The sequence below is a fragment of the Dasypus novemcinctus genome, chromosome 14, assembly GCF_030445035.2.
Source record: "Dasypus novemcinctus isolate mDasNov1 chromosome 14, mDasNov1.1.hap2, whole genome shotgun sequence".
Classification (NCBI taxonomy): Eukaryota; Metazoa; Chordata; class Mammalia; order Cingulata; family Dasypodidae; genus Dasypus; species Dasypus novemcinctus.
Window position 1 is genome coordinate 108,688,736 of NC_080686.1, and position 22,548 is coordinate 108,711,283.

General features: G+C 56.1%; 2 protein-coding genes across 8 annotated transcripts in view; both read right to left on the reverse strand.

Annotated features, from left to right (window-relative positions):
- The window catches only part of PLEC (plectin), a 51,703-nt gene extending 42,464 nt beyond the window's left edge, over positions 1–9,239 (reverse strand). For 2 of the 4 annotated variants that reach the window (XM_058276151.2, XM_058276150.2), the window contains exons 1-2: positions 9,179–9,239; positions 7,975–8,173 (exon numbers count right to left, since the gene is read on the reverse strand). In XM_058276151.2, coding sequence (XP_058132134.1) covers positions 7,975–8,167 — 193 coding nt within the window. In that variant the 5' untranslated portion in view covers positions 8,168–8,173; positions 9,179–9,239. Of the gene's footprint in view, positions 1–6,717; positions 6,859–7,974; positions 8,174–9,178 lie in introns of those variants that run through there. The other 2 variants (XM_058276159.1, XM_058276157.1) reach the window with 1 other exon arrangement.
- Positions 9,240–9,538: 299 nt separating this feature from the next.
- PARP10 (poly(ADP-ribose) polymerase family member 10) overlaps positions 9,539–22,548 on the reverse strand; it is a 40,670-nt gene continuing 27,660 nt past the window's right edge. For 3 of the 4 annotated variants that reach the window (XM_058276166.2, XM_058276167.1, XM_071208082.1), the window contains 2 exons: positions 10,153–10,327; positions 9,539–10,085 (listed from right to left, as the gene is read on the reverse strand). In XM_058276166.2, the coding sequence (XP_058132149.1) occupies positions 9,769–10,085; positions 10,153–10,327 (492 nt within the window). In that variant the 3' untranslated portion in view covers positions 9,539–9,768. Of the gene's footprint in view, positions 10,086–10,152; positions 10,328–22,548 lie in introns of those variants that run through there. The other variant, XR_011645731.1, reaches the window with a different exon arrangement.

Here is a 22,548-nt window from a genome sequence, read left to right on the forward strand (position 1 = left end):
CAGAGCCCCCGGGAGTGCGCTCCCCAGCCGGGGTTCCTGCCCACGAGGCCCCAGCCGGGGCCCACTCATTGCTCCAGTCCACTAGCTTGTTGTTCCAGCCCTGCTGGCCCAGCGGCAGGGCCCTGGAGGGGAAGCAGGACACAGACCCTGCCCTCAGGCAGCCAGGGCTGCTGGCCGAGGCTGTCCCCCACCCCCCCACCCCCAGGCCGATCACCACCCTCAGACGCTCCACCTGGCCACACCCGCAGGCGGAACATGAAAGCATGAAACAGAAATCCACGCCCGGAGCTGGGCAAAACTCCTGGCAGGTATTTACGTGACGGCAGGCCCTTGTGAGCACAGCACAAAACCAGAGGTCATAAAAGGAGAGACTACAAGGTTTTTAGGATGATGGGGTTGACGACACCAACAGCAGAATTACAGATCCTGACTCAGGGGAAGAGGACTTGACTCAGTGTTTAGGGCGTCCGTCTACCACATGGGAGGTCTGTGGTTCAAACCCCGGGCCTCCTTGACCCGTGTGGAGCTGGCCCATGCGCAGTGCTGATGTGCACAAGGAGTGCCGTGCCATGCAGGGGTGTCCCCCACGTAAGGAAGCTCCACGTGCAAGGAGTGCGCCCCGTAAGGAGAGCCACCCAGCGTGAAAGAAAGTGCAGCCTGCCCAGGAATGGCGCCACACACACAGAGAGCTGACACAAGACGACGCAACAAAAAGAAACAGATTCACATGCTGCTGACAACAACGGAAGTGGACAAAAGAAAGAATACGCTGCAAATAGACACAGAGAACAGACAACTGGGGCGGGCGGCGGGGAGGGGATAGAAATAGATAAAATAAATAAATCTTTAAAAAAAAGAAAGAAAGAAAGAAAAAACAGACCCTGACTCAGAGGTCCGGACAGCAGCTGTCCTTGGGGCTTGAGGGAACCGCCGAGGAGGCAGGAAGGTGCTGCCTTGTGATCAGGGTGCTGGACACCCAGGCGTGGGCTCTGATGTTTAAGCTGGGTGTGCATAATCTGTGACCGTAGCTATAAGAATGTTATACTTCAATTAAAAGCTTACTTAAAAAAAGGACAGGCAACAAACTGAAAAAAAAGTCTGAAACATCTGTAACAGACAAGGAGATAAGATCCTTAACATTCAAAGAGCTCCTCCAAATAAAAAAGAAACAAAACACCTTAGAGAGAAATGAGCAATGCTTTTGAACAGGCAACTCACAGAAGAAAAAAGCAAATTGACTATAACTATATGAAATGAGACTCACTTAATAACCAAAAACACAAATGAAAACATGAGAATTTTTCCACCAATCAAGCCTGACAAGGGCACTTTGGAAATCCAATCACTTTTACTGATGTAAGTCCAGATGTCACCTACAGGGATCAGGTAAATAGTCTGTGGTACTTCCGTGTGATAGAATATTCTGTAGCCACTAAAAAGCATAAGGGGAGAAGCGGCTGTGGCTCAATCAGCTGGGCTCCCGTCTACCACATGGGAGGCCCTGGGTTCGTGTCCTGGGGCCTCCTTGTGAAGGCGGGCTCACCCACACACTGCAGAGAGCCCCCTGCCCGCAGGCTCCCTGGAGAGACGACTCAGCAAGGTGACGCAACAACAACAAAAAAAAGGGAGATAAGCAAAAATGCGGAAGAGCACACAGCAAACAGACACAGAGAGCAGAGAGCAAAACCAGCCGCAAGCGCAAGCGGGGAGGGGAATAAATAAAGAATGCACAGTGAATGGACACAGAGAGCAGACAGCACACAAAAAGCTGCAAGGGGGGATAAAAAGAAAAAAATAAAGGCATAAGGGGGCCAAGACCACTCAATGGGGGAAAACAGCCATGTTAACAAATAAATGGTACAGGGACAACTAGAGAATTACATGCAAAAGAATAAATTTGGACCCTCACATCACACCATACACACAAATGAATTCAAAAGGGATCAAAGATCTAAATGTAACAGCTAAAATCCTAAAACTCTCAAAAGAAAGCATAGACACAAATCTTTGTGACCTTGGATTACATAATGGTTGCTTAGATGTGACACCAAAACCAAAAGCACCCCCCCAAAAAAATAATATTAAAACCTTTTGTGTTTCAAAGGACACTATCAAGAAAGTGAAGACACAACTCATATAAAGGGAGAACATTTTTGTGACTTTTACCTATAATACATAAAGAATACCTACAGCTCAATAATAAAAAGACAGCCTGATCTAAAAATAGGCAAAGGAAATAGAGGTATTTCTCCAGATAAACAAATAGCCAAAAAGCACAGTGCTCAACATCATTAGACACCAGGGAAATGCAAAGCAAAATCATGAGCTACCACCTCCCACTTAGGAAGATGGCTAGAATAAAAAAGATAGTAACAAATGGTGAGGACATCGAGAAATCTGAGCCCTCATTCTCTTCTGCTGGGAATGGAAAATGGTGCAACCACTTTGGAAAACAGTCTGGCAGTTCCTCAAAAAGTTAAACATAGAGTAACCACATGATCTAGTGTGATGGTTTAGAGCCATACGTACCAACGGAAAAATGCGTTCTTAACCCTAACCCATCCCTCTGAAAGGACACTCGCTGTGAGCAGGCCCTTCTGACGAGACGGCCGCAGGTAAGCGCGGCCCACCTCACTCAGCGCGGGCCTTCATCTTATTACTGGAGTCCTTTCTAAGAGAATGAAATTCAGACAGAGAGAAAAAGCCATGGAAACAAGAACCTGAAACCAAGGACACCAGGAAGAGAAGGGACAGCCGGCAGGAGCTCCACGGGCCTGCTCACGGGGCAGCCGGCCCCCGGGAAGAAAGCATCACCGTGGAACAGACATTTTCTCGGTCTCAAACTGTAAACTAAAAAAATCCCATTGCTTAAGCCAACCCATTTCATGGTATCTGCTTCAAGCAGCCCAGGAAACAAAAACACCTAGTAATCCCACTTCTAGGTCGTTATTCAAGAGACACGAAACGTATACACGAAAACTTGTACACAAATGCTCCTAACAGCAATATTCATTAAAGCTCATAATGTGCAAACAATGCAAATACCCACCAACTGACGAACGGATAAACAAAACGCGGGACAGCTATTCAGTGCCACGTTCTTCAGCCATGCAAACAAATAAGAACTGACGCATGCTACAGTGCGGACAAACCTTGGAAAACAGTATGCTGAGTGAAATACGCAGCCACAAAGGAGCGCATCGTGTTAGCCGTTTGCGTGGAATGTCCAGAGTAGGCAAATCCTAGAGAGGACGTCTGCTAGCGGTTGCTGGGCTGGGGACCAAGAGGGCAAGGTGGCAGTGACCGCAAAAGGGTATGCAGTTTCTTTCTGGGTGGTGAAGATGACCTAAAACTGATTGTGGTTGCACAACTCTGAACACTAAAAACCCTGAACCATATGCTTTAACTAGGGGAACTGACGGCATGTGAATCTACCCAAACGACCAGTCGTTAAAGAACAGCAGCAGCAGCAGCACGAGGCCGATGGGGCCTGTGCCGGCGTGCACAGCCACGGCTCCAAGGGGCCAAGGACTCTCCCTCCCTCTCTCTCCCCTCCCCATCTCTTTTCCCCTCTCCTCTCTCCCCCTCTCTCTCATTCATACACACGGCAAGTGCCTCAAAAGCATCCAGCAGATCCGTGCCACGCCTAAGAGTGGTCACCTCAGACAGAAATACTGGGTGTGACCTCCCGGCTTTCCTCTGGGCCGTCCCCGCGATGCTGGGTTCCTCTTACAAAAAGCACGTTTTACCTTGGACCATACAGAGACCAGGGCCCTCTCCGAAGAGCACCAACACCCGCCAGCCTGCGCCCTGCTGAGCTCAGCCCCACGGCGACGCCGGGCCCTCACCCGCTCACCGGGAGGGCACCCTGCAAACCCTGGCCAGGGGCCTTGGGCGGGCGCCAGGGACGCAGATAAGGGAGCGCAGAGTCCAGGATGGGGGACAGGTGTGAGCCCCCGGCTGCACCCTGAAGGACGCCCGCTCAGCTCAGACCGACCCGTCCTCCAGCCACACCTTCACCGAGACTGGTGCCTCCTCAGGGCTCCCGACCTAGCCCCTCGCCCTGCCCAGAGGCCCGTCTGCTCCCTTTCCACAGCACGCCCCATGTCCGGCCATCACAGCAGCCTTGTCACTCACCCAGTCCCTCCCTCGGCCCCACTCTTGCTGTCCTGCTCCTGGCCCTGGCAGGACAGCCGCGGAAGCTCTACCCTGGTGGCCGGGCCCTCCTGACCGGCCCCCGCTTCCCTTCCCAGGCTCCAACGCCCGACCCCACGGGTGGGCTCCTGCTCCCTGGGGGTGCAGCTTCGGGGACTGGCCACTCCCTCTGCACCGAATGCCCTCACCCCCTTCACCTACATCCCGTCCTTGCTCCCAGGCTCTCCAGGGCCCCCCGAGCTGGCCCGTGAGCTGCCAAGGCCAGGCCCCGGGGGCCCAGAAGGCCCTGCTACAAGGCCCCAGTGCCGCAGGCCCCCAGGGAGTCTGTCCTGGATAGGAGGCAGGGAGGTCAGGGAGGGGTGAGGGGCTGCAGGCAGACGGGAAGTGGACATTCTTCTGGGAAGAGCGGGGACTTCCAGGGGACAGCTCTGGGCATGACGTGTCCAGGGAGGGGCGATGGCCTGAGATACTGGGGGGGAGGGGAAATGGCGAAGGGCTGGACTTTGGAGGGGTAGGCAAGGGAGGTGTCCGAGTGAGGGCAGGGCAAGGGTGGGGCTGGGGGCAAGTGCCAGTGTGGGGAGGAGGCTGCAGGCGCGAGGCAGAGTCCTCAGCCGGGCTGGAGGGGGACGGGCGTGCAGGGGCGGGGCCTGGTGGCAGAAGAGGCGCACAGCCAGCTAGGGCAGGCCCTCGGCCCAGGAGGGGCTCCCGCCTGCCCCCACACCCCTGCTTCCACCCTAGGTGACTCACGCAGCACCTCCCGCCCCCGCCTGCACCCAGCCGTTCTCCCTGTGCCAGGCCCCCCGCCCGAGCACACTCCAGCACCAGCTCCCGCGCGGCTCCTCCACCCCCAAGGAGAGCGTGACCAGGCCTCGGGCCTCTTGCAGGTCCAGGGGGCTCACGGAGGCCAGGCCCCGGACAGATACAGGGCACATGTGGGCATCGGGGGCTGCCGCAGACGCCCCACAGGCCCGACCCCCTGTCCTTTCCTGGGCAACCTGCCCAGCCCCTCGCCAGTCCCTCTGGCGCACCCCAGCAGCTCTCCTTCCTCCGGCCTCGCAGGGCGCCCCAGCACCTGCCATCTCGCTCAGTGACCCTCAAGCTGCCTTCAGGCCCGCTGCACCCATTGCCTGGAGTAACACCCCCAGGCAGGCACCAGGCCAAGAGGTACCCACTGCCCCCACGGCCAGGCCCAGCCAGTGGACGGGGCCAAGGTGGCCCAGGGGGGCCCAACACCAACCCCGGCCTCCGGGAACCTGCCAGACCCCTCCTGACCGTCTCCTGGATGTGCAGGAGGTAGCCCTGCCACAGAGTAGGGACACAGCGTCCAGGCCAGCGACCGGGCTAGCTCAGGCTCTGTACATGGCCCCGTGACCCGGCGGCACGGAGGATTCTGAGACACGGTGCTGGTGTGCAGGGCTGCCCAGCTTCACTGAGGGGCCGGCTCGTGAGCAGACCCGTCGTCCGGCTTGCCAGGAGGGCTGTGACTCTGAGGCCGTGCCCTGCACCTGGCCAGGCAGATGCCCTCGGGCAGCGGGCCAGCCCTCCCTGGCATGTCCACTCCCCACGGTGCGGGGTTCAGGCCTGGGAGTCCAATTCAGGGGGTTCCTCTACCAGGCGTCTGAGCCGTTAAGAGGCGGGCAGGCCACGGCCCTGGCGAGGACTTGCCAAGGCGCCCAGGAGGACACGGACCCTGCAGGGACCGAGCACAAGCCGGTGGCGGAGGGCACCCAGCAGAAAGGCACCCGGGCACCGTGACACCTGCCTGGGTGAGGTCAGTGGCGGCCAGCGGCTCCATGGGGCTCCAGGCACAGCCCCAGCGAGGCCGCTCTCCCTGAGCTGCCCTTGGGGGCAGAGCCAGCCGAGCCAGCCACAGGGAGCTGGAACCTGCTTGGGCTGGCTGTCCGCCCCCTGCCCCACCCCCAGAGGCTCGCTCCAGGTCTCCCGCCTCTGCCGGCCAGACCTGGGGGTATGGCCTCGCCTGCTCAGTGCCGGCGGCCGGAACCGGGAAGCTGGGCTGTGGGAGGCGGACGCAGGGGCCGCAATGGCTAGTGGGGGAGTGCCTTGTGTTGGGGGCTGCGCTGACTTTCCCAGGCCACGGCTGTCCCCAAGGAATCAGGAAGGGGAGCAGCAGGGGCCCTGCCAAAGACGGTGGCAGGGACAGGCAAGCAGTGGCAGCAGCCATGAGCCCCTCTGCTGGACAGCTGCCCCCACTGGGGAGGCCCCGCCAGGAGCAGAGAACAGAGCTGCCTGGACCCACGTGTCTGCCGGCACGGACACTGGACACTGCCCGGCCGCCGGGACCCCAACAGGCCAGGCCCCGGCCGCCAGCCCAGCCCACCCCAGCGCAGCCACCCGCACGGCACGATGCCCTATTAAGGGCATGGACACGGGGGCCCGGCGAGCGCACCCGCCCTCTCTGGGGCGTGGGGGTGGGGGGCGAGCAGGACGCGCACCGGGCCTGCCAGGGGTCGGGTCCCGACGGCCACCGCGGGCCCAGGGGTCAGAGGTCCGGCCGCCTGCTGGCCGAGGTGCGGGCCGGCGGGGCGGGCGGGGCTCGCGTACCTTTGTACTTCTCCCGCACCTCCTCGTAGGCCTGAATGAAGTCCTGCTCGTCGGACAGCGGGCCCGGGGGTCCGCGCGGCCCGGGGTGGGCCATGGTCGGCGTGCACGGGGCAGGCGCAGAGCGGGCGCGGGGTCTGCAGCCCGGCGGGTGCTCTGTGCCTGCGGCCGCGCGCGCCGCCTAAAAGGGCCGCCCCGGCCCCGCCCCCGCACCCAGGATGCCCCACGGGCGGGCGGGGCGACCAGCGGCCGGGCCGGGCGCTGCGGGCCGCAGCGGGCTGACCACCCGGACCCGCAAGTGAGCGGCGGGCTCCCCGCGCGTCCTGCGCGGCTCCCGAGAGTCCCGGGGGCACCTTCAGTCCCACGGCCCTGGCTGGGGTCACAGCCCCGCGGCGGCTCCACCGGGTCAAGCCGCCCCCGCCCCCCTCCCACGCCGCCTCCAGGCGCGCGCCCACTGACAGCCGTGGGTCTCCCCGCGCCGACGCTCGGGACCCCCGGCGGCAAGGCTGGGGACAGGCAGCGCTGCAATCCAGGCAGAGGTCTCAGGACACGGAAAAAGGTGACACCCGAGAACAGCAGAGGAGCCGGAACCGGCGGCTCGCAGAAGAAAGTGCAGGCGGCGGCAAGAGACACCAAACCCCTCCCCGCCGCGCCCCTGCCAGCTGCGCTCTCCGCCCTCACTGCCGCGTCCCCTGCCACCAGGAGACCCTGCCTCCAGGGCCAGCCTGAGGCTGAGTCGCGCAGGCAGGACAAACGCAGCCCACCCCCCTTACGGGCGATGTGGGAGGACGTTCAGGGTCAGCCTTCCAGGAGAAAACGACCCCCTTCCTTAAAAACCGGCGGCCCGAGGGTGTCAACAGCGGCCCCTCGGGGGCGGCAGGAGACTTGGGACCCCCTGCGCAGGGCCCCTCAGGGCCGTCTATCCTGGCCCGCATGGCCGCCCTTCCCCACCCCGCCCTCCTTGCGCCGGGGTCCTGAGCACAGGGGCACCACCTGCCCGCGGGCCCCTCCCCGCCCAGGGCCTCCTCCAGCCACCTTCCCAGGCTGGCAGCAACGGGAGGGCAAGGCCGCAGCCGCCCCGGGGCTCTCCTGGGCTCCGACCACCCCCCGAGGGCAGCCCAGACCAGGGGCGGGGCCACGGGCGCAGCCGGCGCCCAGCTCAGGCCTCGCGCGCCCGGTGGGGGGCGCAGCGCCGGGATGGAGAGGGCCGGCGAGGCCCCTGGGCACGGCGGCCGCGCGGCAAGCTGCGCTCCCGCTTACCTGCGATGCGGATGACCGCCCTTTCCGCGGGGTCCAGGACGCTCCCGTTGCCCGCGGAGCCGCCCCCGCTTCGCCGGCTCCGCTGCGTTTTCTCCAGGTTCCAGGGCAGCGTGTCCCCAGGGCTGGGGGAGCTGCTGCTTCCGTTGGAGCCATCCTCGGCCACCGCCCGCACCTCGGGGCCCTCGCCCGACATGGCCTCCTGCGGGGGGCAGAAAAGGGGGTCCCTCTGTCTGTGAGGGGAGCAGACACGCACACCGCCCCCACCCCCTCTCTCTATCACCTGGGCAGACACCCACTCCCGCCTCGCCCACGGACCCGCCTCGACCACCGACGGACCGACCGAGCGCCCTCTCCCTCCCCGCCCTAGCCTTCCCCGCCGCCCACGGGCGACACCCACACGCTGCCTGCCCTCCAGCGGGACCCCCAGCCCCCAGCCTCTCCCCAGGCACCGGGCCACCCCCTCTGGCCCTGCCCGCCCCTCCCTCTGACCACTCAGCCGCCGACGCCCCCGGCCCTCGATCGCCCCCTCACGAGGACCCTGCCTGGTGGGGGAAAGGCACCCTCCACCCGCACCCCAAGCCTGGCCCACCGCCCTCCCTGCCTGGTCCTCAGAGAAAGGACTCCAGTCCCAGCTGCTGGCGCTCCGCCTCCAGGCGGTCTCACGGCCTCCGGGACCCCCCACCGCCCTCCCCGCCCGCGAGTCCCACCTCGGGCTCCGCAGCCTATAAATAGCAGGAGCTGCAGCCGCCGCCGCAGCGGCGTGGGACGCGGGAGCCCGGCTGCGGCGCGGGGGAGCCGGGGCCGCGGCTCGCACAGCCCACCCCGCGCGGCCGCCCGAGCGCGCATGCACGCTCCCAGGGCAGGGCCCCCGTCCCGGGCGCTGGCGTGCCGAGGTGAATGGGGCTCTGTCCGGGCGGGGTGGGCTGGCGCCGGGCACAATGTGGCCTCTGTGCCCCCGTCCTCGGGCAAGGACGTCAGGGGCCTCGGACCCCGGGTGGGGCCACCCCTGCCCGCCCCTGCCGCGTCCCGCCGCGCCCCCCAGCAGCCTTCCTGCCCACGCCCCGGCCGCGCCCGGCCAGTTCCGCAGTCTCGGCCCTCGGGGTGCTGCTGCGTGCCTCGGCCGCAGCCTCGAGTTCCAGGACGCCTGGGCCGGAGGGCGCCCCTCCCCGCTGCTCCCCCCAGCCCGGGGCCCGGCCCTACGTGCCTGGGGGCTCCGCTCGGCCGCCGTTGCTGGAACGCTAGGGCCGGGGCGAGCCGCGGGGACGGCGCTGGGACGGCGCAGGCGGGGCCAGCCCAGAGCCCCGCCCCGGGCCAGGCGGGCGCCGCGCGGGCCCCGGCGACGAAGGCGGGGGCGCCGGGCGTGTGGCGGTTGGGGGGCACGCGGGGCCACGCCGCGCCGCGCACGCTGCGGGGCCGGGCAGCGCCGTGCGCACACCCACCACGGCGCGCTCAGGGCGGCCCGGAGACGTGGTCGGGTGGAGCGTGCGTGACACGGAGGCGGCGAGGGGGCGCGCGAGTGAGCGCTCGGCGCGGCCGTCCGCCCCGGAGTCCCCCAGGCCCTGCGCCAGGTTTCTCCAACACGTTTATTCAAACCAGAGCCGCTCGTGCGGGTGGGCCCCGGGCAGGGCCCCGCCCCCGCCCTCCGCAGGGGCTCTGCTGACCCCTGGTGGTCCGGCCCGGCCCGCGCCGCAGCGGGAGGCGGGAGCCGGGAGCGGGGAGCCGACAGCCAGGCCGCGTTGCGGGCGGGGAAGGCGGGGAGCGGGCGGGGCCACCGGGCCACGGAGGCGGTCTGGGTCAGGAGGCTGGGGAGGGGTCCCCGGGCATGTTCTGGCAGGTGACGAGGTGAGTGGGCAGCGCCTGGGTGTCGTGGAAGATGACGAAGATGCTGGGCTGGCGGAGGCAGTCCACGACGCTGTCGAAGCGCAGGGGGCTGCCGCCGGAGTCCCGCAGCGGGGGCGCCCGCAGCCCGCGGCAGCCCAGTCCGTAGTCGCCGGTCAGCACCCGCGCCACGAACACCGCCTTGAGGCCGCCGGCGTCGGGGGGCGAGTAGCGGTCCTGCACCGACAGGGAGGCGCGCCTGGCGAAGTACACGCCTTGCCCGTAGAGCGCGCCTGCGGGGAGCAGAGGTCAGGGTGGGCCAGGGCCCCGAGCCCCCCACCCCCCGGGGCTGGGCCTCACCATTGCGGCCGCAGTAGCTGCGGTTGAAGCCGTGCGCGCAGATGTCCGGCACGGCGGAGGCCGTGGTGCCGTGGTACAGGACCTGCTCCACGGGGCGCCGCGCGCAGCGCTGCTCCATCCGCTGGCGGTGCAGCTCGTACTGCTCCTGCAGCAGCGCGTGCGACACGCGCTCCACCTGTGGGGTGGGCTGGTCAGGCCGGCCTCCCGCACGCAGCACCGCTCTTGCCCGCGCTTGGGGTTCAGGGTCTGGGGGAGACCTAGCAGCGGTCATGAGCACCTTGATGGGGCCAGAGGTGGTGGCAGGGAGGCATACGCGACCCTCCACACACACACTTAGGGAGGGCTGAGTCTCCCACACCCCAGGGCGGCTGACCCCCCACACACATACACCTAGGGGGGCTGACCTCCCACACACCCCAGGGCGGCTGACCCCCCCACCCACACACCCAGGGGGGCCTGACCCTCCCCACACACCCCAGGGGGCCTGACCCCCCCAGCAGGGCCTGACCCCCACACACACCCAGGGGGGCTGACCCTCCCCACACACCCAGGGGGACTGACCCTCCCCATACACCCCAGGGCGGCTGACCCTCCCCACACACACCCAGGGGGACCTGACCCTCCCCATACACCCCAGGGCAGCTGACCCTCCCCACACACACCCAGGGGGGCTGACCCTCCCACACACCCCAGGGCGGCTGACCCCCCCACCCACACACCCAGGGGGGCCTGACCCTCCCCATACACCCCAGGGCGGCTGACCCTCCCCACGCACACCCCAGGGGGACCTGACCCCCCCACCCACACACCCAGGGGGGCTGACCCTCCCCACACACACCCCAGGGGGACCTGACCCCCCCACACACACACCCAGGGGGACTGACACTCGCGGCACACCAGGGGGGCTGACCCCCCCTACCCACATACCCAGGGGGGCTGACCCCCCACACACACCCAGGGGGCCTGACCCTCCCCACACACCCAGGGGGGCTGACCCTCCCCACACACCCAGGGGTCTGACCCTCCCCACACCAGGCCTGACTCCCCCCACTCCACCCTCGGCACCACGGGGGCCCAGGCGTCTGAAGCGAGACCCTGACCCAGCAGCTCCTTCCTCACACCTAGGCTGCCCAGGAAGCTTCTGGCTGGGAGGACCAAGATGGCTCCCCGCGCCGACCGAGGTGGAAAGGCCCCAGGTGACTGTGGACATGCAGCCTTCAAACACCCGAGCAGCGCTTCCAGAAACCCTCAATTAGTGTTCCCACAAAGAGGTAAGAGACAGATAACGTGGAAAGGCATCCCATGTTCAGGAGCTTGTGGAGATGGCAGTGCTACCCAGCCACGCCTCTCAACTCCCTGCTGGTGAGCTCATGCTTAGCGCCACCCCATCAAGATGACAGCGACACTGCAGGGTGTGTCCCCCACAGAAACCTTGAACAACAAGAACTGGCAGAAACATCTTTCCCAAAGCTCCAGAAAACAGTTAAAGGAATACAGTAACTGGGTGAGCACCGAATCAAGAAAGAGGCAAGTTAAGCTGGATTTCGCGGTGACCTGGCCGCATTCCCCAAGCAGATCCCCGGTCCCAGTTCCAGAAGAAACGGGGTAACTGTCCTGCACATACCGGGAACATGTGTCTGGCCCAGTCCGAGTGGGGCAGCAGAGGGACTGAACGAGGACACTGTCCCAGGTGCTCCCAGAACGGGCCGTGCGTGTAGAGGCAGCTCTGTGCTCCCCACAGTGTTGCAGAGGAGAATGTCCAGCTGCCTGGGACAGGGGACTCCAGGCTGTGGGACGTGCAGTGCAGTGCCCAGGACTGTAGGGAAATGCTGTTTCTTAGAGAGAAGGGGTCATTCGTGTCTGTGCAAATGGGAGGACTCCTGGGGCCACATGTGCGTGCCCAAAACAGGAGGTGTGTGTGGAGAAAGCCCCCTGCTTTTGCCTTGGGCTACTCTCTAAACTCATTGTATATCTAAGTTCTAAAGTAGCCCACCAGCACAGACTAATCTACAAAGGCTGGGGAAGGTTGTTCCCCCTCTTCTTTATTTTCTTGGTTAGCTTCTGGCATTCAAGAAAAGCTCTGTCATAACTAGCTGATATAAACTTAAAGAACAGGCAACTCAAGAATTTAACTTCCAGCAATAATACATTAAAATATTAAAATGTCCAGGTTTCAACAAAAGTTTACAAGACATACAAAGAAACAGGAAACCATGGCCCAGGCAAAGGAGAAAAAACTAAAGCAGTAGAAACCGTCACTGAGGAGAACCCAAACTGGGACATTCCAGGCAAGACTTGATAGAAATGGTCCTAAATATGCTTAAAGAGCAAAAGGAAAACACAAAGAACTAAAAGACATTAGAAAAATAACAGATGAACACAGAGAATATCAATAAAGAGAAATTATAGAAAGGAACCAAGCAGAGACGAAGAATACAATAACAGAAATTAAAAGTTCCCTAGAGGAGTTCAACAGCAAGTTAGGGCAGGCAGAAGGAAGCAACAGAGAACATCAGATGAGACCACTGACATCACCCAGTCTGAGGAAGAGAAGTTAGAAGGAATGAAGAAAAGTGAATGGAACCCATGGAATACTATCAAGTGTACCAGTATATGTGCTGTGGGAGTCCCTGACGGAGAATAAAGCAAGGAACAGAGGGAATAGTCAAAGAAATAATGAATGAAAACTTCACCAATTAAAAAAAAGGCATGAATATACACAACCAAGATACTGAACAAACCCCAAACAGTGTCAACCCAAACAGACCCAAACCATTACTTACTATAATCAAACTATCAAATGACAAAGATAGGAAGAGAATTCTGGAAGCCATGAGAGAGATGCAACGTTTCACACGCAAGGCAGCCCCAATAAGATTAAGTGCCAATTTCTCATCAGAAACCAAGGAGGCAAGAAGGCAGAGGATGACGTATTTAAAGGGCTGACAGCAAAACATTGCCAACCAAGAATTCTGTATCCAGCAAAAGTGTCTTTTTAAAATGAGGGAAGGATTAGGACATTCCCAGATAAACAAGAGCTGAGGGTACTCACCACCCCTAGACCAGCCCACAGAGATGCTAGGAGTTCTGCAGGTTGAAAAGAAAGGACACTGGACAATAGACCAAAACCACATGAAGAAACAAAGGTCTCCAATAACAATAATGATGTGGGTATACATAAAGACCAGTGCTACTGTATTTTTTATTTGTAATTCCACTTTTTACTTCCTACAGAATGTAAAAGGTAAATGCATAAAATGTAATGGCTTGGACTCAAAATGTATAAATATTTAATCTGTGACAAGAACTATGCAAAAGTGGGGGACAGAGCGGTACAGGAACATAGTTTGTATGTGCTGTTGAAGTAAAGTTGGTATCAAAGCAAAGAAGATGGTTATAGATTCAGGATGTTAAATTTAAGCCCCTGGCAACCACACACACAATCAGAGAACACACAAGCTCCTAAAGACAGAAAGGAGAGCACGGGCTACTGGGGTGGGGGCAGGGAGAGTGAGGAGTTAATGCAGAATGAGCGGAGGGTTTCTGTTTGGAGTAAAGGGAAAGTTCTAGTAAAGGAACGTGGTAGGGGTACTGCAGCACCTTGAATGTGATTAATCCACTCGAATGGTATGCTTGGGAGGGGGTGGGATGGGATGACTTATATATATGTTTTCATAATTTTTTTAAAAAAGCACTAAAGATGATAATTAGATGCAATACATAATACTGGACGAGATCTAAGAATGGAGGAGAAAGGACTCAAAGGACATTATTGAGATAAGAAGAAAGTGGAAAATAGAAGGCAAGCTTTATATCTACAGTAAATTTCTTCAACTTAATAACTGTACTTAAGGTGATTATATAAGTGAATTTCTTTCTTCTTAGGAAACGTACATGGAAGTACTATGTGTTCAAGGAGCACGGTGTTCAAGGAGCACGATGTGTACAACTTGCTCTCAGATATTTAGAAGATGATACACAGCCATGGCAAAGGTGGCAAAATGTTAAAATTAATGTGTCTGGGTATCTGGGGTGAGATGGTGAGCATATATTGCAGTGCTTTTTGAATGAAGTTTGTATTACTTTTGCAACTGTCCTCTTAAGTTTGAAATAATTTCAAAATAAAAGGTTAAAATTAAGAAGAAAATCAGTTATATTTCTATACACTAACAATGAACCATCTTAACAAGAAATTAAGCAAAAAATTCCATCTAAAATAGTCTAAAAAAGGAGTAAAACACTTAGGGATCAATTTAGCCAAAGAAGAGCAAGACAGGTACCCTGAAAACTGTGAAACACTCTTGAGAAAAATTAAAGACCTAAAGAAATACGGGAAATGGATGTGGCTCAAGCAGTTGGGCTCCAGTCTACCACTCAGGAGGTCCAGGGTTCGATGCCCAGGGCCTCCTGGTGAAGGCCAGCTGGCCTGTGTGTTGAGCTGGCCCACACAGAGTGCCAGCCCACGTGGGAGTGCCAACTGACATGGAGAACTGGCACAGTAAGTTGACACAACAAGAGACACAGAGGAGAAACCACAAGAAGATGTAGCAGAACAGGGAGCTGATGTGGTGCAAGAGAATGATCGCCTCTTTCCCACTCTGGAAGGTCCCAGGATCGGTTCCTGGAGCTGCCCAATGAGAATACAAGCAGACACGGAAGAACACAAAGTGAATGCACAGAGAGAGCAGACAATGGAAGAAAGGGGGAGAAAGAGGTAAATAAATAAATCTTTAAAAAAAAAAAAAAGACCCTAAAGAAATTGAAAGACATCCCATAATGATGAATCAGAAGACTTAATCTTGTTACGAGGGCAATACCCCACAAATTGATCTACAGATTGAATGCAATCCCTACCAAAATTCCAGCTTCCTTTTTTTTTTTTTTTTTGCAGAAATGGACAAACTGGTCCTAAAATTCATATGGGAATTCAAGGGATTTAGAACACTCAAAACAATCTTAAAATGGAAGAACAAATTTGGAGGACTCCCACCACCCAATTTTAAAATTTACTGTAATACTACAGTAACTAAAACATTGTCGTACTGGCATAAGGACAGACATTGCTCAGAGCAGTGGAAATTAAAGTCTATTTTTCACTTCCTATAGGATCTAAAAGGCAAATGCACAAAATGTAATAATAAATCAATAATTTTAGACTCATTATATATAAATGCACAATTAATGACAAAAATTACATGGAAGTGATGGAGGGTACAGGAACATAGTTTATATATAGCTATTGAAGGTAAACTGGTAACAAACCAAATAAGAATGTTATAGATTTAGGATGTTAAATTTAAGCCCCATGGTAATCATAAAGGAAATATCAGAGAATATGCAATTTACAGAGACAAAGTAGAGTTCAGGTTACCGGGGCAGGGGCAGGGGCAGGGGCAGTGGGATGTGAATGCTTAATGGTTAGCATTTTTGTTTGGGGCAAAGGAAAAGCTGTAGTAATGGAGGGTGGTAAGCAATTAATCCCACTGAATGGTATGCCTGGGATGGGTTGGATGGAAGGATTTGTGTTCTATATATGTTTCTACAATTAACAATTATACTAAACAACTAAGAGAGACAGTAATAACTAAATGCAGTACATGATTCTGGACAGGAACTAATAATGGAGGTAAAATGTTTAAAAGGTCATTAATGGGATAATGAAAAAGTTGGAGTACAGACTATAAGCTTTATAGCAATGTCACATCTCTTGAACTTGTAACTGCACTTAAGGGCTATTTGAGTGAATAACCTTGTCTATAGGAAATGTGCATGGAAGTATCATGCATTTTAGGAGAATGCTGTCTTCAGCCTGCTCTCAAATGTTCAGAAAATAGAGACTTAAAAACTAGATAGATGACAAGTGGATAGATGATAGATAGATAGAAAGATAGATACAGATGAATGATAGATGTAGACAGAATAATACGGCAAATGAGACAAAACGTTAAATCTCGGTATTTGGGGGCATGTTGGAGTTCTCCGTATAGGGTTTGTATTAACTTTGCAATGGTCCTTTATTTTGAAATAAAATTCTTAAGCGAAAAAAACCCCAACTGCCTTTTTTACAGAAACGGAAAAGCTGATCCTCAAATCTGCGTGGAATTTCAAGGCACCTGTAGTAGTTTTGATATTATTGATGAATTCCAAATAGAAATATTGGATTATGTTTGTAAACTGATTTTTTCCTCTGGGCATACGAGATTATATTGGATTCAGTGCCAGTAGGGTGTTGAGGCCCCGCCCCTTAGTGGGCGGGCACTCACAGATAAAAGACAGGGCAAAGGACAGCATCGGGGGTTCTTGATGTTGGAGTTTGATGCTGAAGTCTTAAGCAGGAGCCCTGGGAAGTAGGCACACAGAGGAAAGAGAAGCCAGCCCTGGGAAGAAAAGAACTTTGTACCCAGAGAAAAGCAAGACCCTGGAAGGCAAGAACCCAGGAAGCCTGAACCCTTGCAGCCCACTGGCAGCCATTTGCTCCAACACGTGAAAATAGACTTTGGTGAGGGAAGTAACTTATGCTTTATGGCCTGGTATCTGTAAGCACCTACCCTTATAAAAAACAACCAAATCAATACCCTTATAAAAAACAACCAATTTCTGGTCTTTTGCATCAGTACCCCTTTGGCTGACTAATATAGCACCTGAACAGCCAAAACAATCTTGAGAATGATGTCAATGGAGGACTCCACGCCACAGTTTCAAAACTTACCTCAAAGCTTCTGTAATTGGAACGGTGTGGTCCTGCCATGAGGATAAACGATGGAACAGAGTGGAGGGTCCAGAGGTAAACCCACACCCCATGGCCAGTGAGGACCAGGGTGCCAAGTCTACTCAGTGAGGAAAGAAGAATCCCTTCAGCAAGTGGTGCTGGAGCAACAGGACGGCCACTGGCCACGTGCAGAAGGCGGGCCCACCTCACCTCTCACCACCTACAGAATAACTCAGGATCACAGCCTAAGTAGATTGTTAGACCCATAAAACTCTTAGAAGAAAGCATAGGGGAAACCTTCAGGGTTTTTCTTAGTTGATAAGAACAACAAAAGTAGATAAAGTAGACACCATCAAACTGTAAAACTTTTGTGCAGAAAGTATGGTGTAAAGAAAGTGAAAAGGGAAACGGACTTGGCCCAGTGGTTAGGGCGTCCGTCTACCACATGGGAGGTCCCCAGTTCAAACCCCCGGCCTCCCTGACCCGTGTGGAGCTGGCCCATGCGCAGTGCTGATGCACGCAAGGAGTGCCGTGCCACACAGGGGTGTCCCCCGTGTTGGGGAGCCCCACGCGCAAGGAGTGCGCCCTGTAAGGAGAGCCGCCCAGCGCAAAAGAAAGTGCAGCCTGCCCAGGAATGGCACCACCCACACGGAGAGCTGACACAGAAAGATGATGCAACAAAAAGAGATACAGATTCCTGTGCCGCTGACAACAACAGAAGCGGACAAAGAAACAAGACGCAGCAAATAGACACAGAGAACAGACAACCGGGGTGAGGGGGAGAGGGGAGAGAAATAAATAAATAAATCTTTAAAATAATAAAAAATAAAAAAATAATAAAGTGAAAAGACAATCCACAGAATGGGAGAAAATATTTGGAAATCATGTCTGATAAGAGCTGAACATCCAGAATATATAAGGAATTCCTACAACTCAACAACAAAAAGACAGCCCAGTTTCTAGATAGGCTAAGGCCTTCCAGAACAAACACTTCTGTAAAGAAGACATACAAACGGCAACAAGCACATGAAAAGATATTCCACATCATTAGCCATTCTAGAAATGCAAATTAATACCACAACAAGATACACTTCACACCTACTGGATGGCTATTAGAAAAACAGAAAACAAGTATTGGCCAGGATTCGTAGGAGTTGGAGCCCTGGCTCACTGCTGGTGGGAAGGTGAGAAGGTGCAGCTGCTGGGTTCCTCAGCAGAAAGCTAATCACAAATGATCTGGCCCTCCTACCTCTAGATGTCTACCCAAACGAACTGAAAACGGGGACTCAGATACTTCTGCACCAGTATCCATCACAGCCCTATTCCCACCACCACAAAGGCCCATCAGAGGATGCGAGAGAATATGGTCTATGAACTTAATTACTGTCCAGCCATAAAAGAGAATGAGGTTCTGACATGTGCGACAACCTTGAGAGCATATGCTCAGTATAAGAAGTCAGGCACAAAAGGGAAAACAGCGTGTGAGCGGTCTAGAGCAGGCCAGCTCCCACAGCAGAAGGTAGAGCAGCAACCACAGGGGCTGCGGGAGGGAAAATGGGGAGGTGATTGCTTAATGGGCACAGAGCTTCTGAATGGGATGATGAAAATATTCTGGAAATACATAGTGGTGAAAGTTACACAACATTGTCAACGTATTTAATATCACGGCATTGTCCAGTTAGAAGGGTTCAAATGGTTTTATGTAAAATTTACCACAATACAAAATGTAAAAATTGGAAAAAAAAAGACTAGTTACCATGGAAAAGAAATATTCTGAAAAGAAGGAAGACTTCTTATGTTAAAAATTGGTTGCTGGGAGCAGATGTGGCTCAAGCGATTGAGCACATGCCTCCCATAGGGGAGGTCCCAGGTTCAGTTCCCAGTGCCTCCTGAAAAAACGAAAACAAACAACAAGCAAAATAAACAAACCAGTTCAGGGGAGCTGATGTGGCTCAGTGTCTGAGCGCCGGCTTCCCACATTCCCATGGGATTGAAAGGTCCCAGTTTCAATCCCAAGACTCTGATTCCTTAAAAAAAGAAAAAGGTTGCTGCATTAAATGCAGTGGGTGAGCTAGATAACCCAATGGTTAAAGCCAAAGGCCCAGCCAGTGCTGGCTGACGAAGTAAAGGAACTGTCTCAGAGTGCAGAGCCGAAGAAAATGAGGTGGGGAATATGAGAGAAAAGATGAGAGGAAAGCGGCAGATTGAGGAAGTGTGAGAGCTGCGCAACAGGTGTTGGCAGGAAGGAAGTTGGCAGCAGAGCAAAGAAGGAGGGGACTAAGCAGAGAAAGTTCCCCGAGCTGAAAGTGGCACCTCCAGATGAAAGGACCTGCAGAACGCCAAGGAGAACCAGGGCAGACGCACCCCAGCACTGCCTGCTGGGCGATCTCAAACCCTCAGAGCAAAAGAAGTCTACAAGTGGAACCACCAAGTCAATAGGTAAACAAGGGAAAAAACCCACTGGTTTCTCACCACCAATACTGGGAGATAAGAAAGCAGGAGGGAGGGAAGAGGGAGGAAGGAGTCAGAAGCCCCAGGAGTCAGGCCCTCACCCAAGCAACTGCTGTGCCGGCAGGAGCCGAGGCTAGAGGAACGCGGCGCTGCATTCAGGGAGGAAGAGGGTGTGTGCCCCCACCCTGCAGCGGCGCCCGGTACAGCCGGCTGGGGCACTGGGGAAGGTGGCTGATGGCTCATCATGCTGCTGCTCTTGACCAGCGACTTCAGACGGCTGAGGGCCAGCTCTGGGGCGGCCATTGTTCCAACCCACCTCAGACCGAAAGGGCAGAGGATTCGTAGAGATGGTGCCCTTCCTCAAAACGGGAAAACAGGTGAAAGGCTGCAGCACCCGGGCAAGTGCCGAAGCGAGAAAATGCAGCTTCAAAAGCCACAGGAGCAGCTCCTGGCACCACTGCTGGCCCCGCCCTCCCCCTCCCCAGTGTGGCCTGAGCCTGCACGCTCACCGAGGCCCAGCCTGCACGCTCACCGTGACCCAGCCTGCACGCTCACCGAGGCCCAGCCTGCACACTCACCGTGACCCAGCCTGCACACTCACCGAGGTCCAGCCTCCACGCTCACCGAGGCCCAGCCAGCACGCTCACCGAGGTCCAGCCTCCACGCTCACCGAGGCCCAGCCAGCACGCTCACCGAGGCCCAGCCTGCACGCTCACCGTGGCCCAGCCTCCACACTCACCGAGGCCCAGCCTGCACGCTCACCGTGGCCCAGCCTGCACGCTCACCGTGGCCCAGCCTGCACGCTCACCGAGGCCCCAGCCTGCACGCTCACCGAGGCCCAGCCCCCACGCTCACCGAGGCCCAGCCCCCACGCTCACCGTGGCCCAGCCCCCACGCTCACCGTGGCCCAGCCTCCACGCTCACCGAGGCCCAGCCTGCACGCTCACCATGGCCCAGCCTCCACGCTCACCGAGGCCCAGCCTCCACGCTCACCATGGCCCAGCCTGCACGCTCACCATGGCCCAGCCTCCACGCTCACCGAGGCCCAGCCTCCACGCTCACCGAGGCCCAGCCTCCACGCTCACCGAGGCCCAGCCTGCACGCTCCCCGTGGCCCAGCCTGCACGCTCACCGTGGCCCAGCCTGCACGCTCACCGAGGCCCAGCCTGCACGCTCACCATGGCCCAGCCTCCACGCTCACCGAGGCCCAGCCTCCACGCTCACCGTGGCCCAGCCTGCACGCTCACCGTGGCCCAGCCTCCACGCTCACCGAGGCCCCAGCCTGCACGCTCACCGTGGCCCAGCCTGCACGCTCACCGTGGCCCAGACTGCACGCTCACCGAGGCCCAGCCTGCACGCTCACCATGGCCCAGCCTCCACGCTCACCGAGGCCCAGCCTCCACGCTCACCGTGGCCCAGCCTGCACGCTCACCGTGGCCCAGCCTCCACGCTCACCGAGGCCCCAGCCTGCACGCTCACCGAGGCCAGCCTGCACGCTCAGGAAGGCTCCCTGGCCTTGCTCTGGCTGGGAAAGACTGACCTAGTCAACTACTCTTGGGCTTGCCCCTGCAAAAATTTGGCCTCCAGGCAAAAGCAGCTTGGGAGGACTAAAGCAGCCTAAGAAATAATTAAGTCAAACAGCCCGGGGCAAAGGCTTACCTGCTTTAGGTCCTACTATAGAGTACAGGCATACCTTGGAGACAGTGCAGGTTCAGTTCCAGACCACAGTAATAAAGAGAATATCACAATGAAGTTAGTCACAGACATTTTTTGGTTTCTCAATATATATGAGTTACGTTTACACTATACAATAGTCTATTAAATTTGCAATAGCATTATGGCTAAAAAAAACATGTTTATGCCTTTATTAAAATGCAATGCAGAGGGAAGCGGACTTGGCCTAGTGGATAGGGCGTCCGCCTACCACATGGGAGGTCCGCGGTTCAAACCACCGGCCTCCTTGACCCGTGTGGAGCTGGCCCACGTGCAGTGCTGATGCGTGCAAGGAGTGTCCTGCCACGCAGGGGTGTCCCCCCCATAGGAGAGCCCCACGCGCAAGGAGTGCGCCCCGTAAGGAGAGTTCCAGTGTGAAAGAAAGTTCAGCCTGCCCAGGAATGGTGCCGCACACACGGAGAGCTGACACAACAAGATGATGCAACAAAAAGAAACACAGATTCCCGTGCTGCTGACAACAGAAGCAGACAAAAAGAACATGCAGCAAATGAACACAGAGAACAGACCACTGGGGCGGGGGAGGGGGGAAGAGGAGAAAAATAAATAAATCTTAAAAAAAAAATGCAATGCAGAGACACAAACTGAGTGCGTGGTGTTGGAAAAAACAGCACAATAGACTTGCTCAACTCAGGGTTGCCACAAACATTCAATTTGTAAAAAACACAGAATCTGTGAAGTACAATAAAGGAAAGCACAATAAAACTAGGTTGCTTGTGCCCACGACAGTGAGAAAGTCTATTTCACAGGGAGTAGAGGAGCATTCAAATTCCTGTAAGTGGGAATTTCTAAGGCTGCTGCAAGGACAAGCCCAGGACAAGATGCACAGAAAAGACAGGGAGAATATTGCATTTTGCATTCATGTCGTGCTGACCTTCCTGATTGAAGGATAAACTCTGAAGGAGAGCACCAGCCAACACAAAGTTAATTTGCAAAGGCTGTGAAAGATGTTCTGTGGGTTTTTTGTCTGTTTATTTTTTGCATTGGTTTATTTGGTTCTCTTAGCTCCTAGCACTCCAGGGAATCTGCCATAACATGAACTGGATATAAACTCAAGAAACAGACAGCTCAGGGACTAAATCCCAGAGTTATCACTTTAATAAAATGTTCAGTGTGCAAGAGAAGATTACAAGATAAACAAAGAAACAGGAAATAGTGACCCTTACAAAGGAAGAGGATGAAAATCCAGAAAATACCAATGAAGACCAGAATGTGGACATACTGGACAAAGACTTTAAAAAATGATCCACTACATGCTTAAGGAGATGAAGGAAAATACAGAAGAACTAAAGGATATCAAGAAAATTATGAATGAATGATAAATATGAAAATCTCAAAAAAGACAGAATTTTTAAAAAGGAACCAAACAGGGAAGCAGATGTGGCTCAAGTGATTGGGCTCCTGTCTACCATATAGGAGGTCCACGGTTTGATTTCTGGAGCGTCCTGGTGAAGGCAAGCTGGCCCTGGCAGAGAGCTGGCCTGTGCAGAGTGTGGCCTGCATGGA